Source organism: Bombus affinis, chromosome 16 (assembly GCF_024516045.1).
Source record: "Bombus affinis isolate iyBomAffi1 chromosome 16, iyBomAffi1.2, whole genome shotgun sequence".
NCBI classification, from domain to species: Eukaryota; Metazoa; Arthropoda; class Insecta; order Hymenoptera; family Apidae; genus Bombus; species Bombus affinis.
This window is the reverse complement of record NC_066359.1, coordinates 4,713,264-4,728,224: the sequence shown is the minus strand read 5'-3', so window position 1 is coordinate 4,728,224 and position 14,961 is coordinate 4,713,264. Positions and strand designations below refer to the sequence as shown.

General features: G+C 37.8%; 1 protein-coding gene across 4 annotated transcripts in view; it reads right to left on the bottom strand.

Annotated features, from left to right (window-relative positions):
• The window catches only part of LOC126925730 (adenylate cyclase type 6), a 98,426-nt gene that overhangs the window by 6,980 nt on the left and 76,485 nt on the right, over window positions 1–14,961 (bottom strand). For all 4 annotated transcript variants that reach the window (XM_050741610.1, XM_050741608.1, XM_050741612.1 and 1 more), the window contains 12 exons: window positions 12,827–12,948; window positions 11,020–11,112; window positions 10,593–10,739; window positions 8,443–8,601; window positions 7,275–7,523; window positions 6,710–6,869; window positions 5,943–6,040; window positions 5,342–5,426; window positions 4,477–4,593; window positions 1,604–1,735; window positions 390–628; window positions 40–178 (listed from right to left, as the gene is read on the bottom strand). In XM_050741610.1, coding sequence (XP_050597567.1) covers window positions 40–178; window positions 390–628; window positions 1,604–1,735; window positions 4,477–4,593; window positions 5,342–5,426; window positions 5,943–6,040; window positions 6,710–6,869; window positions 7,275–7,523; window positions 8,443–8,601; window positions 10,593–10,739; window positions 11,020–11,112; window positions 12,827–12,948 — 1,740 coding nt within the window. The remainder of the gene's footprint in view (window positions 1–39; window positions 179–389; window positions 629–1,603; window positions 1,736–4,476; window positions 4,594–5,341; window positions 5,427–5,942; window positions 6,041–6,709; window positions 6,870–7,274; window positions 7,524–8,442; window positions 8,602–10,592; window positions 10,740–11,019; window positions 11,113–12,826; window positions 12,949–14,961) is intronic.

The window sequence follows — 14,961 nt, the reverse complement described above, 5'->3', positions numbered from 1 at the left end:
GTGATTTCTTTTGTATAAATAAATTGTTAACGTTCTTACGTCTGAATTAACCGTAGATAAGAAGTGGGCAGCCACATGTTCTGGAAGTATGTTGGCCAGCAGCTTTTGGTTGTAGGCTTTCAGGTGCTCCATTTCTTCTTTCTCCTCGGTTGCTTGCAACTTCCATAAGAAGTCCAACCTGCATGTACCAAGATTTTTCATTCGTCACTTTTCTCAATTATAAGAAATAGCGATTGAGAGGAATTTTGGTATTTTATTTCAATTTGAAAGGTTTCCAATAAATTCATCCAAATTTAGAGAAATGATCGTATTCGTAAGATTACGATGAAACCATAATGGGTTTGTTAATGGGTTTGAGTATTAATTTTATTGCGAGTGAAAGATATTACCTGTAAGTAGCTTCTGTGTGTTGGGAATGGGCAATGAGACACGTCATAAAGAAAATGACCAGAACACCTGCTAACCATCTTCCAGTCAATTCTACATCTTTTTCGTGTATGGCTTCGTAGATACTGATGGATAAATAGCAAGCGACTACTAGGCTTAGTATAGCTACTTTGAACACCGATGTTAAAATCTGATAGACAGCGCAGGTTATCATAACTAGCATCACTAGTACCGGAAAAAGCTGTAACATATATCATACGAAATTAATGTGTTACTACGTATAGATGCAGAAATCTAGGGATAATAGGGCTACAGATACAGGAACAGCAATAATAGGCGTTTTAAATTACAACCTGACTTAATTAGATTTGACTCGTTTTGACTTCTCTTCGCTAGGTTTCACTCATTTACTTGATTTAGTTAGCTTTGACTCACTTTGGCTTGGAATTAGCTAGGTTTGACTGCGTTTGGCTCAACTTGTCTAGGTTTGAGTCGCTTTGGCTCGACTTTGGCTGGATTTGACTCAGTTTGGCTGGACTTTAGCTGGGTTTGACTCAGTTTGGCTGGACTTTAGCTGGATTTGACTCAGTTTGGCTGGACTTTAGCTAGGTTTGACTCAGTTTGGCTGGACTTTAGCTGGATTTGATTCAGTTTGTTTGGACCTTAGCTGGATTTGACTCAGTTTGGCTGGACTTTAGCCGAGTTTGACTTAGTTTGACTCGATTTGTATAGCTAGGTTTCACATAATTCGGCTTAATTTAACTAGGTTTGAATCGGCATGGCTCAGCTAAAGATCTCAAACTAGGTTAAGCTTAACTAATCCTAGGCTCGACTCATTTTGTCTTCGATTTAAAAGCGTTGTCCCGCTCGAATTAATCAGCTTGCATTAATCGGCAAACCGAATAAATACCTCATTTCGACTTCGATTGATGGTACAATTCCACTAGGTTAGGTCGGAGCAAGCTTGATTTAGACTTGTGCAATTATCTTTGAAGATCCATACAAACTTCATTAGTGTAAACTCGTGTAAACTGAAGTTAGATTAAGGCACAGAGTCATCGAATCGCGTGCATGTGCATGGAAACGATTTTGACGTAGCTTGGGAACGCGGTCTGAGTTGCACACAAGTGGCAGCCATCGCGTTTCCGGTTAATCCCGAGTTAATTCAAGGTGGAGCTTCGCGGCTGGGCACATCGAATCGATCACAGTTACTTACGTCAGCAAAGACAGTGTAATAGCAAACATCGACGGGCGTGTCGATACTCTGGAACGTTACGCTTGAATTATCTGGCCACTCGGTCAATGAAGACGTCACGTTCCCACACACGTGACCATCTTCCAGTGTTACCTGCAATCGAAAAACAAATCAATCGGTTTCCATCGCGTTTTCAATTTTTTCCTCCCAAAAAGTTTTTCTTTCTCGATGAAACGATGCGAAAAGAGTCGGAAAACAGAAAATGAAACCGAACCATGTAAAATGCAAAATCATCCATCGATTGTCCTATGTTGTGTACTTTTAATTGCCGTTTCGATTAGAAACTGGCCCGGTCTACCAAACACGCGCAAATTCATTCATCGATCGCGCACGTTTTCCAACGCTTCCGTGCACTCGTTCACTAACATGTATTTTTATATTTAATTCCTTGGCAATTTTTGCCACCCACGTTCCAAGTTTAAAACTGTTGCCATAAAAGGACTATCTCGAACAAGCTCCAAATATATCTCCAGCTATTTTTAAATCAGCCTCCTACCACGTTTGCTGAACTATTTGGCGTGCAGGAGTTGAGGAACGACGTATGGTTTTCGCTACGGTTGGCCTTGGTTTGACCAAGTTTGGTATCATCACGTCTTGTCTTTACATATTCGTACTATACATACTTACGAATCTAACCGTAAAGTTCCAAATGTTTTCTACTTTCAGCTTGACAAAATATACGTTTCGATAGAATTTCCATTTCTCGATTCGTTCGCTGACAAATTGTACGTAACACAACTTTGTACAAATAATTTCTATTGGGTTGGCAACTAAATGATTGATCTTTTAATAATAATATTCTATTTATGGAAATTGTTGCTTCAATAGAAGAAATTAAATTTCAACAATAATAGGAATCAGGATAATCTGAATATCGTCGAGGTATAGCTATTAATGCTAAAAAGTTATTCCAATAAATATTATAATAAATCGAATTTTTAATCATTTTTGATTTAGTATTAATCCAGTAATTAATGGATATCAATGAATTAATCTTGTAATGATTGCAAAAATTACTCCTATAGATAAAACATAATGAAAATGTCCTACTAAATAGTATGTATCATGTAAGATAATATCAATTGATAAATTAGATGATATTACTCCTGTTAATCCTCCAACTGTGAATATTAAAACGAAACCAATTGACCAAATAAATGTAATATTAAAATTTATTTTAGATCCATGATATCTTGCTAATTATCTAAAAACTTTAATTCCTGTAGATACGGCAATAGTATTACAGTTTTATCAGTAGTTTGTATAAAAGTTCTACTTGTAAAATGGAAAAGAAACTTGTAGAGTTTTCTCAGTTTCATAATACAGTTAATACTCTATACGTGTTTAATAGTTTTCTATCTGTCGAGTAGTCGAGGAAAAATGGAATTCTAATGAGATCGTAGGCCAATGTCGTTCGTATTCTCTGCTAGATCAATGGATTTATAGATTCGTCGATGATGGATGATGGCTATAGCTATCTATTTCATTATATATACCTAGTATTAAATGATGATCGATAGCCACTCTCATGAATTTTCTCCTAATAATACGATGCGCGAGATTCTGTCGGATTTTGAGGAATTACACCAGCCTTCAGACAATACTGTACCAAGCTGGTGGAATGCTTGCAATCGTTGATATTACAGTGGATTTCTCTACACTGTACGTCCATGTTACTACGTGTTAGGAAATATAGACGAAGCTAAATAACGAACGACATTCAGCAATATAGCGTTCGATATTCATAGTCTGTTAACAAATAGGCTACTTGCTCAAGGTACATCGTAAGTAAATTATCAGATGGTGTTGATAATTTTGGATCTTAGTTGCCGAAATAATGCTATAGGAACACTAAGTTTACGCTTAGAATTTATCTTAAAATGGTTATATATTTATTTGATAAACGATTTCAAGGATATTCATCGATACACACTTGCACGTGTAACATCAATCCGCATCAGAGACCAGAGAGCAAGATAGTAGCCAGATGTCTACACACCCTTGGCGCGTATTGTCAATAGTCTTAAGGACCCACCATGGGTCTTGGCATTTTCATAATTAAGGTCCTTCAGACAAAACGAGTATCTTTTATTTTAAGTGCCTCCTTATATTTATTGCTTACTACGGGTTGATACGGGAAACTTGGTTTTTCTCACGTTCGATATCTTCCGTTAGCGAGTTTCTCTGGAGGGTGGCTAAAACTCTTCCTGGTCCAACAACCTTAGACACACCCACCCCTAGCTTTCCTCTGTCACAACATCGCCACCGAACTTACTTATTCTCTATCCTTAGAATGGGCAACATATCTTTACCGGTTTCTACCCTTAGACCAGTCGCGTACTTGGTTTATACATAGGCATCAGTGTACACTCAATTGTGGCTATTAAGTGCAAAAATAAGGTTTCATAAAAAAAGAAAGTTAATAGTCTCAGCACTCTTTTTGTCTCATCCTCTTCCTTACCAGACTGTTAACTGACTGAACAGTTTATGTTCCTTTGTTTTCCAGACGCGTACACACATACTTCCACATACCCATATTCACACATATGTATCACTACTACTCAGCTAATCTAGTGTAGCACATAAAATTGTACACATCTCAATAGATGGCTATCATTCATCGGTATTTAAAAATCTTTCTCTTGGTTTAGATGGAAGAACCTAAAGAAGAAATAACTTCAACAGATTCATCTGTGTTTTCGTTATTAACAAACTGCTTGCGAGTAATAAACATACGTCAACAAATGTGTGTAGTATAGCAATCTGTATTACCTTGGAGCACCAGCATAATGTTAGAACGTATAGTGTGTAGTACAGTAATAACGTGAACTTACCAACGGTGATAAAGCTGTGGCGAAAGTGAGAAACACGACACACGTAGCTAACACCTGAGCGACTCCTCGATTCTCGAACACGTGCACCGCAAAATCTCGCAGACACCGTGGCACTCTCTAAAGAAACAGAATTTCAACGTACATCGTCTACGTAGTTGAAAGATTTGGTCTCTTCAAATCTTCAGTTATAGTCTTATTCTCTGTTGAATAGATCGACTGGAAAATCTCTGAAACGATGTATTATCGTCGAAATAAATTATTCTCGTTCAGTTACAAAACTCTACTTTTCTCTGATTTCTAGTATCTTCATCGATAAAAATTCTCCAACGAAATTTGGAAAATACTGTCACTGAAAATTTGTAGGAAACCTTCCACCTAATAGTGCAACCTATGGTTGTTCGTTTTTGTCGTGTTTGTCACTCTATTGGGCTGGCAACTAAGTGACTGCGGATTTTGTCATGAACACCTAATGACAAAATCCGCAATCACTTAGTTGCCAATCCAATACCTGGAAGTAATCGTGGAACGCGTAATATTTCGAAAGTACCGTGCCAGCGAAATTCCATAGAAATTTTCTCTATGCTTTCCCTTCTTTCGTCGAAATTTTTCATTGCGTGTACGGGACAAATACCATGAATTATGTAATCGCCAGCGACGTATGTACGAGACACGATTAACGACCTCGGCATTGTGACCTGGAATCACGCCACGAATTCAAGGTCAAGAGGAAGTGGCAAGATTCCAAAGAGCGAACGCGATCGATTTGCTCGCGATGCACGTTGCAACGCGATTCTTCAAATTCGTTTGAAGAATTCCTTTCCTCACAGATAGCAGAAAAGGACGATAGTCTGAGCGAAAGTCTCACCTCGTTCTTCTCTGCCAGTAGAATCCCATTGATTGTGGCGATGAGCAACGTGCTCACTGCCACACAAGTGTAAAAGTATCCACTCCTGAAAAATGATTCAATTTCGTAACTGTTATGAAAGCCTCTGGAGGCTTCACTTTTGCTCGGTCAATAGAACCGTTTCTGTCGATATAGAAGCACTTCGAAATACGCGGATACAGAACCGATACGATAACAGATGGTAGAATCGTAACTGAAACCAATATCGGTCCTTTTCCACAACCTTTCCCATTTCTAACTGTTATATATTTTTCTAACTGCTATTATCCTATTTCTGACGAACTGTATCAACAGAAACCATGTTCGATCTTCGAGCAGTGGCTGTTCAAAACATAGCAGCGACATGGAACCGAAAAATTTGGGAATATAGTTTGCACGGGAATATGTTTCGATTTACTTGTATCCTTGTTGAATTTTAGTAGAATCGAAATAAAATAGAGTTTTCCGAAATTCCAATCGCGTTACAAGCTTTTGAAAATGATTAGCTTTCGATATGAGGCAAAGGGAAATTTGGACAAAGCCTAGTTGACCGGTGGTTTAATTGACAGAATGACAGAATTACCCTCGTAGAGTGATCGCTATAGCAATCACGACGACCATGTAGACGAAGCCGGAACAGACGAAATATGCCGAGAGCATCCTGTCCCTTTCGCGCGAATACTGCAACAAATAGTTCACAAATAAATGGTTTCTTCTTTTTCGAAATCTTCGCGGATACATAGCGCTTTCTCAACTTTCTTATGAACAAAATCCTCGAATGTTATTCCGTTTAAATGACAATAGATTAGATCACTTTGATTTTGAGCGAGAACTCGATTTAACACGTACGGACGGCGTGCGCCACCGGTGGCTCACGCTCGAGTCTCCCGTCAGACGGCGTGTACCACCGGTGGCTCACGCTTGAATGTTCCATCGGACGGTGCGTATCAGCAAAAATGCAGTTAGTTTAGTGACCAGAATAATAGTTGAACGTTTAAATAATGGAAATTTAACGTACATTAATTGAAAAAAGTAGGATTTATTTAAACAAATAACCATTCAATGTTGCAAACTTATTAAAAACACGAATACGAGCACAGAAATAAAATAGCAGAACGTGCTAAAACGTGAACGTGTTAAAAAATAATGACAATAATAGTAAAAGAATAAAAGGAAGCCAAAGACGAACACAAAATGGCCTAATTTATTAGAATTATTGCACGATCTTATGGCAGTAAATTATTGAGAATCTTTTAGAGGAAAGATAAATTATTTTAGGAATTATAAATTAATACGATAATTCTTTCAAATAAATCGATCAACAGGAAGAGGACAAGAATTTGCATTTACCTTCCCTTCGACGTCGGGCAGACGAAAAGTTAGAACAAAGGGCGTACAATATTCCGCTCTTAATCGATCTATGCTCCTGGCGTCGATTGCTCTCATCAGGTACTCGTTCACCTCGTCCTCCGGGTCCTTTTTCGCCTCGGTCGTCTCGCCAAACCCTAATCTGTCGCAGGATTAATAATCGATACAGAAAGGTCCGTACAAGAGAAACTTCTTACATTGGAAAACTGAAAATTCATAAATCAAACGTCCGTCACGACTTACGTCCTGAAAATTTTTCTTTCGATATCCCAACCCCTGGAAATTATATCGTACAATCAACCATTTCACACGATCCGTAGAAATATATTATTTAATATTTAAAAAATAACAAATGAATAAATAATGATATTTATTTAATATAATAAAATAAAAAAAAGTTAACTTATTAAAGATTCGAAACTTACGATTTCGGAATGTACGAAGCTTAGGAAAATCTACACGCGTTGGTCTAAAATTATTTTCACAAGGAAGGGAGAAAACACGAAAAGGGAGGAAGAAAAATGAAAAGAAACAATGAGCCAGTTACTTGTTCTGTTTTCCGTGTTGCGAACCGTGTCCCATCACTCTCATCTCTTTCGATACGTTGCCATTCGCTGGCAGACCTTTCCTCAGCCCAGACGAGGGTAAGTTACCCTTATACGTGTCTCCAGGGACAATTAGGTAGGTTTTGATATCGTGCTCCTTCAGATACGCGTTTCTCTCACCCCCATGACCCTCTTCCACCTCATAGACACCATCAAGACAGTCGAGTGTTTCTTTCGTGATATGCACTCGTCTGTACAGAAATAATCGCAGCTCGTCATTTCCAACACGACGGTACAGTTCATCGATCGAGATTTTTGAAAAATAAATCACAACTTTCTGTTTATCAGTTTCTTTAATTCGCCATTAATCTCGCGGATTTTAACGTTGTTAACGCATATACGTTTCTCACGTTATTAATTAATATCATTAGCAACTGAATTATCGATTTTGATTATGTTAAAATCATACTAGAGATCTCAGGTGTTCAGCGACAAAGACAAAGATCGCGACACGAAATGCGGTGGAAAGAAGGGCAAGCGTATCTGGCACGAAAATTTGGCAGAGAGTGCTATAAACAAATGCTAAACAGTTAGGATGAAAAATTGCTAAGAATCGGACCAAAAAGGTGACCACCTATCGTCCAGATTGTATCGATGAGCCACGTTTATGTTTGAAGTGTTTTAACGCAGTACACCGTTAGATGCAAGATTTCTTCTCATTTTTTTTATCGATGTTCCAATAAAAATGTTTAATCGTTCAATGGGGCACTTTTTATTTCAGAGTATCTTCTATTTATCGGTTATATTGAACCTAACTGTGAATTTTCATTCAATTTTTACAATTGTAAGAAGTTGAAGCACCTCCGGTCACCAATACCAGTTAATATTAATTAATAGCCAACGCCAATGAAATTCTCCTGCAGCTGGTTTACATCGTCGTATCGCGATATTGAGATCGGAAGAAACAATTTTGTCTTAATATTCCCGCATTCTTCCCTTCATTCTCAGTAGAGAATTTTTATTACAAAAAGAGGGCGAAAGATTATGAAAATACATCGTAGACCGTGTCAGAAATTCGTTTCTTCGCTGAACGTTCGCTGAAACGCGAACGAGGCTTGTCACTTGGAAATTTCGCCCCGGAAGGAAAAAGAGAATAGGAGAGAAACTCGCCCCGGTATTCCGCCGCTTTCCATGTAGTTGGCCAGGGTGACGTCGTTGCTCCAGACGTCGAACTGCCACTTCCTCAAGCCAAGGACCCCGCAATGAACTCTGCCTGTGTGTATCCCCACTCTCATGTTCACGTTCACCGCACCAACCTCTCGATATAAACTGCAAAAGTTTATCGCCAAGTATATTGAGATTATCATCGCGATAGTCGGATTTCGATTGATTTTTTCAAAATGAAATATTGCGATCTCTTACTGTTAATTAAAAAAAAAAAAAGATGAAGTATCCTTACAAAGGATAATTCGTTTCTTTAAGTAAATGCTGTGCAGGTTCGAATGAGAAATTATAGTATTGGTTTGGCAACTAAGTGGTTGCGGATTTTGTCGTTAGGTGGTATCGACAAAATGCGCGATCACTTAGTTGCCAACCCAATACATATAGAGTGTTCAAAAAATTCTGACTTTTCCAAAATGGAGAACTACGATCTGTTGCTGTGAGTCACAAAAGATTGTAATTACAGAGGGTGAATTATTTCATTGAAATTATTTGTGTAAAAATAAGAATGAGAAATTATTCTATATACAAGGTGTTCCAAAAGTCCTCCAATCTAGACCACCAGCACGTCAGTGAAAGTTGCTTTAATGTAAAAAAAAGACGGCGAGTAGAATTCTGTTTACAGTGAGAAATGAGTTAATTTTCAGTGAGAAATGGTGGTATGTAGGCTGCTTAAAATAAAAATTCTCTAAAGTCAGATCTCGTTGGAAGCTTGTTGGAAGTGAAAAGTTAATTACGTTTCTTGCGATTGTAATTCCAGTTATGGACTTCATTTTTCCTGCAAGTGGATTGAGCGTAGATATAATGGTAATAAATATGATAGATATGATGATGAGAAGATACGATGGTAAATTACGACGTACAGGGTGTTTGAAAAATCCCTCGGACGTTGAACGTACCATCAGAGATTCTCGTTAAAACTAAGCAGAGCTTTCCTCGTGTTTCTTAATCTCGTGACTACAGGCAGTTTCAAATTATACAGGTAGCTTGCATTTTCGTAGAATTATCGTTTAATAGCGTTTCCGTCGTATGATAGAAGAAATAGCGGGGCAGAAGAGAAGCAGGTTAGAGAGAGCGTTGTAAGAGCCGGAAACAGAGCAAACGAGTCAAAGTAGACCGTAGACTGTCGAGACGTGGATTCTCGTTATGAGACTGAAAAACATCCAGTCTTGTCAAAGGAATGATTTCCTTGGAGAATAAAAGGTTATTCGGAGTGGTGGCCGTAGAAACGAACATGGTCACTCTCGAGGATTCTATAATGACGATTTATAACGAAACAAATCGTAAATTCTTTTCAGAACGAACCTCTCAAAAGAAGCTCGTATTCTATCTATTTTCCTTATAAAATCAACTGCAGCGTAGAGATATTTCGAAGGATATACAGCGTGTAGTGTGTTTCGTAAGAGATATGCAAGCTTTTCCCTAAGGTTTAATTGCATTTCATTGCAAAATAAATTCTCTCAACGATTTATTAACAATCTTCCCAAACATCTGTTTTCCCATCTACTGAAAAGAGAATTTTATTGATAGTTTATATCGGCAATTTTTCTTAACACTTTGCCGACCGGTAGCCGATTAATCGGTATTTTATCGCCGACGCTTACTGACCGATGGCCTATCAATCGGCTTTCTATCGCCGATAATCTTTCTCATTATTTGAACAGTAATTTGTTATTTAGTACTAAGATACCTTGCACAGTTGCGTCAGTCGCGTTGCTTTGTAAGCTCCCACAGTTTTCTATTAATTTGAAAAACTTACCGTTCGCGATGAACGAAAAGAATGGTATTGGAGAGTCTAAACCGAAACAGAGGCGGCGCCAGGGAGAATCTGCGCCTGAGCTGCCGGTCGGACGTGCGTATGCTGTTGAACCGCTAGCGGTCGGTAAAGTGGTAACATTTAATTGGAATTTAAAATATGGCAGGCAACTAAGTGATTGCGGATTTTGTCAATACCACCTAATGACAAAATCCGCGATCACTTAGTTGCCACGTGTTAAGTTGACGAAAAGGGAGAAGCGAAGAAGCTCGCGTGATAGGTCAGTTATTAAAGCTATTAAAAAGTCGGATGCACGTAGCAATTAATAGGACAAAAGACTCACGTAATGGCGCTAATCATGTCCAAACCCATTTCCACGCAACAACGAGCGTGATCTGGTCTCGGTTCCGGAAGTCCAGAGACACAGTAATAGCAGTCGCCGAGTAGTTTGATTCGAAGACAATGGTGCTCAGCCGCCAGCGTGTCAAAGCTAATGTAACAAACAGATTACAGAATTTCCATGCGAATGATTTCTCTTTTAATTCATAAATCTTCAATTTCCAAAGAAAACTAAAGCAAAGATTCGATCGAAACGTTTTATTGTAAAATCAACAACTCGTATAGTTGTTTAACGAAACAACGAAAAATATCACGAACAGCCTTGATATAAAATTTTAGTAAATTATTGATTAATCAAATTCTAATAAAAAAAAAATACATAGCATAGGAAAAATAGAAAAATGTTAAAAATAAATATAAAATAGACTAACCAGGCAAACAGCTTATTTAACAGCCTGACGACTTCCTCGGCAGTGCACTGATCCGACAACGAAGTAAACCCGCAGATATCAGCGAACAGGATGCTAGAAAATACAACAAATGCAATATTATATATTCTTCGGTATTATATTCTAGTCGTTATTATATCAGCATGTTAATTGGAATTCGTAAGGGTAGTAGATGTCGTGCGACTTAACGAGCCTCGAGTGGCAGATACGCGTTACCGTAACGTATAATAGACGCGTATGTCAGCCTGGTGTATAATAGAGTTGGATGTTCAGCTGTTTCGTCTCACTGAATACACCGTGCCAGAATTATTCAGCCACATACGAGTATCTATTAATTTTCACATATTTTATTAGCAATCTGATACAGTAGCCTGTCGTATTATGCGAATTTTGATATATAAATATAGCTATACATATATATATACATATATACATATATACATATATATATATATATATATATATATTGGGTTGGCAACTAAGTGGTTGCGGATTTTGTCAATACCACCTAATGACAATATCCGCAATCACTTTCTTGCCAATCCAACAGGGGATTTTGTATAACGCAATTAATTGTGTAGCACGTAATAGATTGTACGGTAGAATAGGATTGATTTGAACAGATAGTTGTCTTTCTTTCTAAGAGATCCCAAGGAACTGGTTTCAGTAGATTTCTATTTTCAATGACTGAAGAGTGGATATTGGCATTGTCTGAATACTACACAGTAGAAGAAGAGTGGTTTGAACAGACAGGCTTTTCTGCCTTTGACAAAAGGAATTAGGCTTCGGTAGATTTTTGATTGAAACGTCTGAGATGTTAATACAATTAGTCTAATATATAGTGCAATGTAATTGGTTTCCAGAGACAGACGTCTTTCTGTGGATGAAGGAACTAGCTTGGTACAAGGCTTATTTTAAATAATCGACGGGTAAACGTGTAACGAGTTGAATATTGTATAGTAGAATGTGGTCGATTTGGTCAAACATGTTCTCTTTTTTTGAATAGGAAACGGTGTAGTTTGGTAGATTTTTATGGTAAATTATTACGCAATGAATACAGCGATCTGTTTATTATGCAGTAGAATATGAATGAGGTCTGTAAATAGGTTTCTTTTAAAGAAGAAGAACGGCACCGTAGAATATGGTTAATTCTTACAGAAAGAATCCCTTGTCTTGGAAAAACTGATTGAATTCGATGAATTTGTAATGGAATACATTTAGTTAATGTATCGTACTTTAAACAAACTTCCTCCTTTGAAAAGAAAGATTTAAACTCGATAAATTACACGGAGTATTATTAATGAAGACTTCAGTTACCAACTTTACGGGAAAATTGACCAAATTTCTTTTGGAATATCTTAATTTTCCAGACAGAAGTCTCAAACCTTCAAACAAAAGCTCTCAAACCTTCAAACAAAAGCTCTCGAACCTTCAAACAAAAGTTCTCAAACCTTCAAACTTTGAAACAAAAACTCTGAAACCTTCAAACAAAGGCTCTCAAACCTTCAAACAGAAGCTCCTAAACTTTCAAACAAAAACTCTCAAACCTTCAAACAAAAAGTTTCAAACCTCTGACCGAACTATCTCAAACCTTCAAACATATAATTCGAATTTCATCGAACTTAAATGTCCAAAAGGCAGTCAAACTATGCAAAAGCTATCGTTAACCACGATCAACCTGAACTTTATAACGACGCTAAATCTCTGAGATATTTTTTTCTTTTTCTCTTCTTTCTTTCTTTTTTTTTTTTTGATATCTTCGCGTCTGGATACTCGAGGCGTTACTCACCTGACGTTCTCGTGTCTTTGAATGTAAATTTTGTGAAACATGGTATCTTTCGGCTTCCCTGCGATGTCTGCCTTCATCTCCATGGCTACGTGGCGTGGTAACACGCTCAATAGAAGCCGTTCCTGCAAAAAAATCAGAGAAAATTCGTCGTCGTTCATCGCGTACAGCCTCTCGTCTACGACGTTCGAACAGCAAAGAGCAAGGGGAATGCAATTTCCTCGCATCGCACGGGAATTCATGGTCCCGTCCTCGCATACTTCGCGCAAATATCCCATGGGATTGCCAGATTAGAATCATTTTTTCCCTACAATTTTCTACCTTTAACAGCTGTTTGAATATATCCATTTCCGGTATTATCGGTCGTGCAATTGGAGAAATTAAAAATTATAAATATGAAAGACATAGAAAATATTCTTTCTGAAATATTGTACACTATGTGTACATCATAACGTAATTTACGTCATCCTAATTGCAAGTTATTAATATTATTGGCTTGGCAACTAAGTGATTGCAGATCTTATCATTACCACCTAATGACAAAATCCGCAATCACTTAGTTGCCAACCCAATAGATATTATTACGAACGAACGATGCAAATCTTTCAACGAAACTGAAAGTTTGCTTAAAGAAGAGAAGAGAACAGGTTGCTGGATCAGAATATTCGCCGTTTCTATAACTTCGAGTCATCAGGCAAACGCTGTATTCTACGTATAAAGTGATTTCTGTATTTCATCTACGCTAATTAACAGAGAGTATCAGATAAGATGCAGCTTAACATGTTCACGCAGCAAACTCATAGTTCCTCTTTATCAGTGTCCTGACCATTCGATCTTGTCCAAAGATACATCCAAAGATTTTCTGCACTCGTAAGGTGCCTAAGCCTAACAGATGGCTTGTGAGGCAACGACAAATTTTTCGTTTGAAACGCACGTTCAAATGACCGGTTTCAAAATTTTATTAAAAATCGTACGTTGTTTCTTTCGTTCGTCTAATTGTGTAGATTCCCATATCGTTTGATTAGTCAGTTTCTCAATCTTTGTCGATGTGAAAATCTACATAAAATTGGGCGAACGAAAGAAACAACGATGAATGTAGAATTTTGAATAAAATTTTGAAACCGGTCAATCGACTGGTGAAGCATCTGGTGAAGTTAGTGCTAAATATATGGCAAGGGAACTCTTGTAATTTGTAAACTCATAGATTGTAATAGAATTTTTGAAATTGCAATCATGGACAGGTCGTTAATGAAATTTCTCGTATCCCAGGCTATCGAACGAATTGTTTCGGAGAATTCAGCGTTGTAACTTGATTGGCAAATGGAACACAGCTGGTTCGACGTCTCGATTTGCCGCTATTAACAGCAACTATTTTGAATTCCTCTTGGTACTCCTGCCAGCTGGTTAGTTAACCACGTTACGTGGAATCTTGCGGCGCTTCTAATAAATCTGCGCAACCCACACACCTAATCGCACGTCATTGAAACCTTTGAGCTACAATGCGAACACTGTCAAATTCGAATTTTACTTGTCTCGACGTTCACTCTTCCATTTCCATCTATTTCCTAAGCTCGAAATTCCAGCTACTCTCCCATGTTTCGATTTTTCATTTCTTTGCCTTTCAGTCTACTTGATCTTCCCTATTTTCCAATTTCCTGCCTCCATTCCTCCCATTTCGTAGTTTTAGTTTCTCAATCTCTTTTCTCTCTCCAAATTTGTCATACTGCTCCGCTTTTTCAATGTTTCAACTCAGTTCCCCTTTTCAATTCCTCCAACCTCTGCTTATCCACATCCAACCTTCTGTTCCTCGACTTTCTAGCTTCCAATCTTTTGTCACACTTGTCACTCGCAATAATTCAAATTTAGCAGCGACAGTAACCCGTAGATTTTAGAATGTTTTCTGTTAAAGAATGCGCGCATGTATATTTATTTATCCAGCTGTATGGTCTACAGAAATTGCACTTGGTTTTACATGTCTAAACGTAAGCAGAGCTAAAACTCAGATTGGCTGTCTATCTCCTTATCTCTAAATATTTTAATAAACTTTCTCCCCACTGACGATTTACACCACTTTCATCATCACCGGCACATGTTTCCACCCTCGTCGAGGATCTCCCCCATGTTCAAACTCGTTCTAC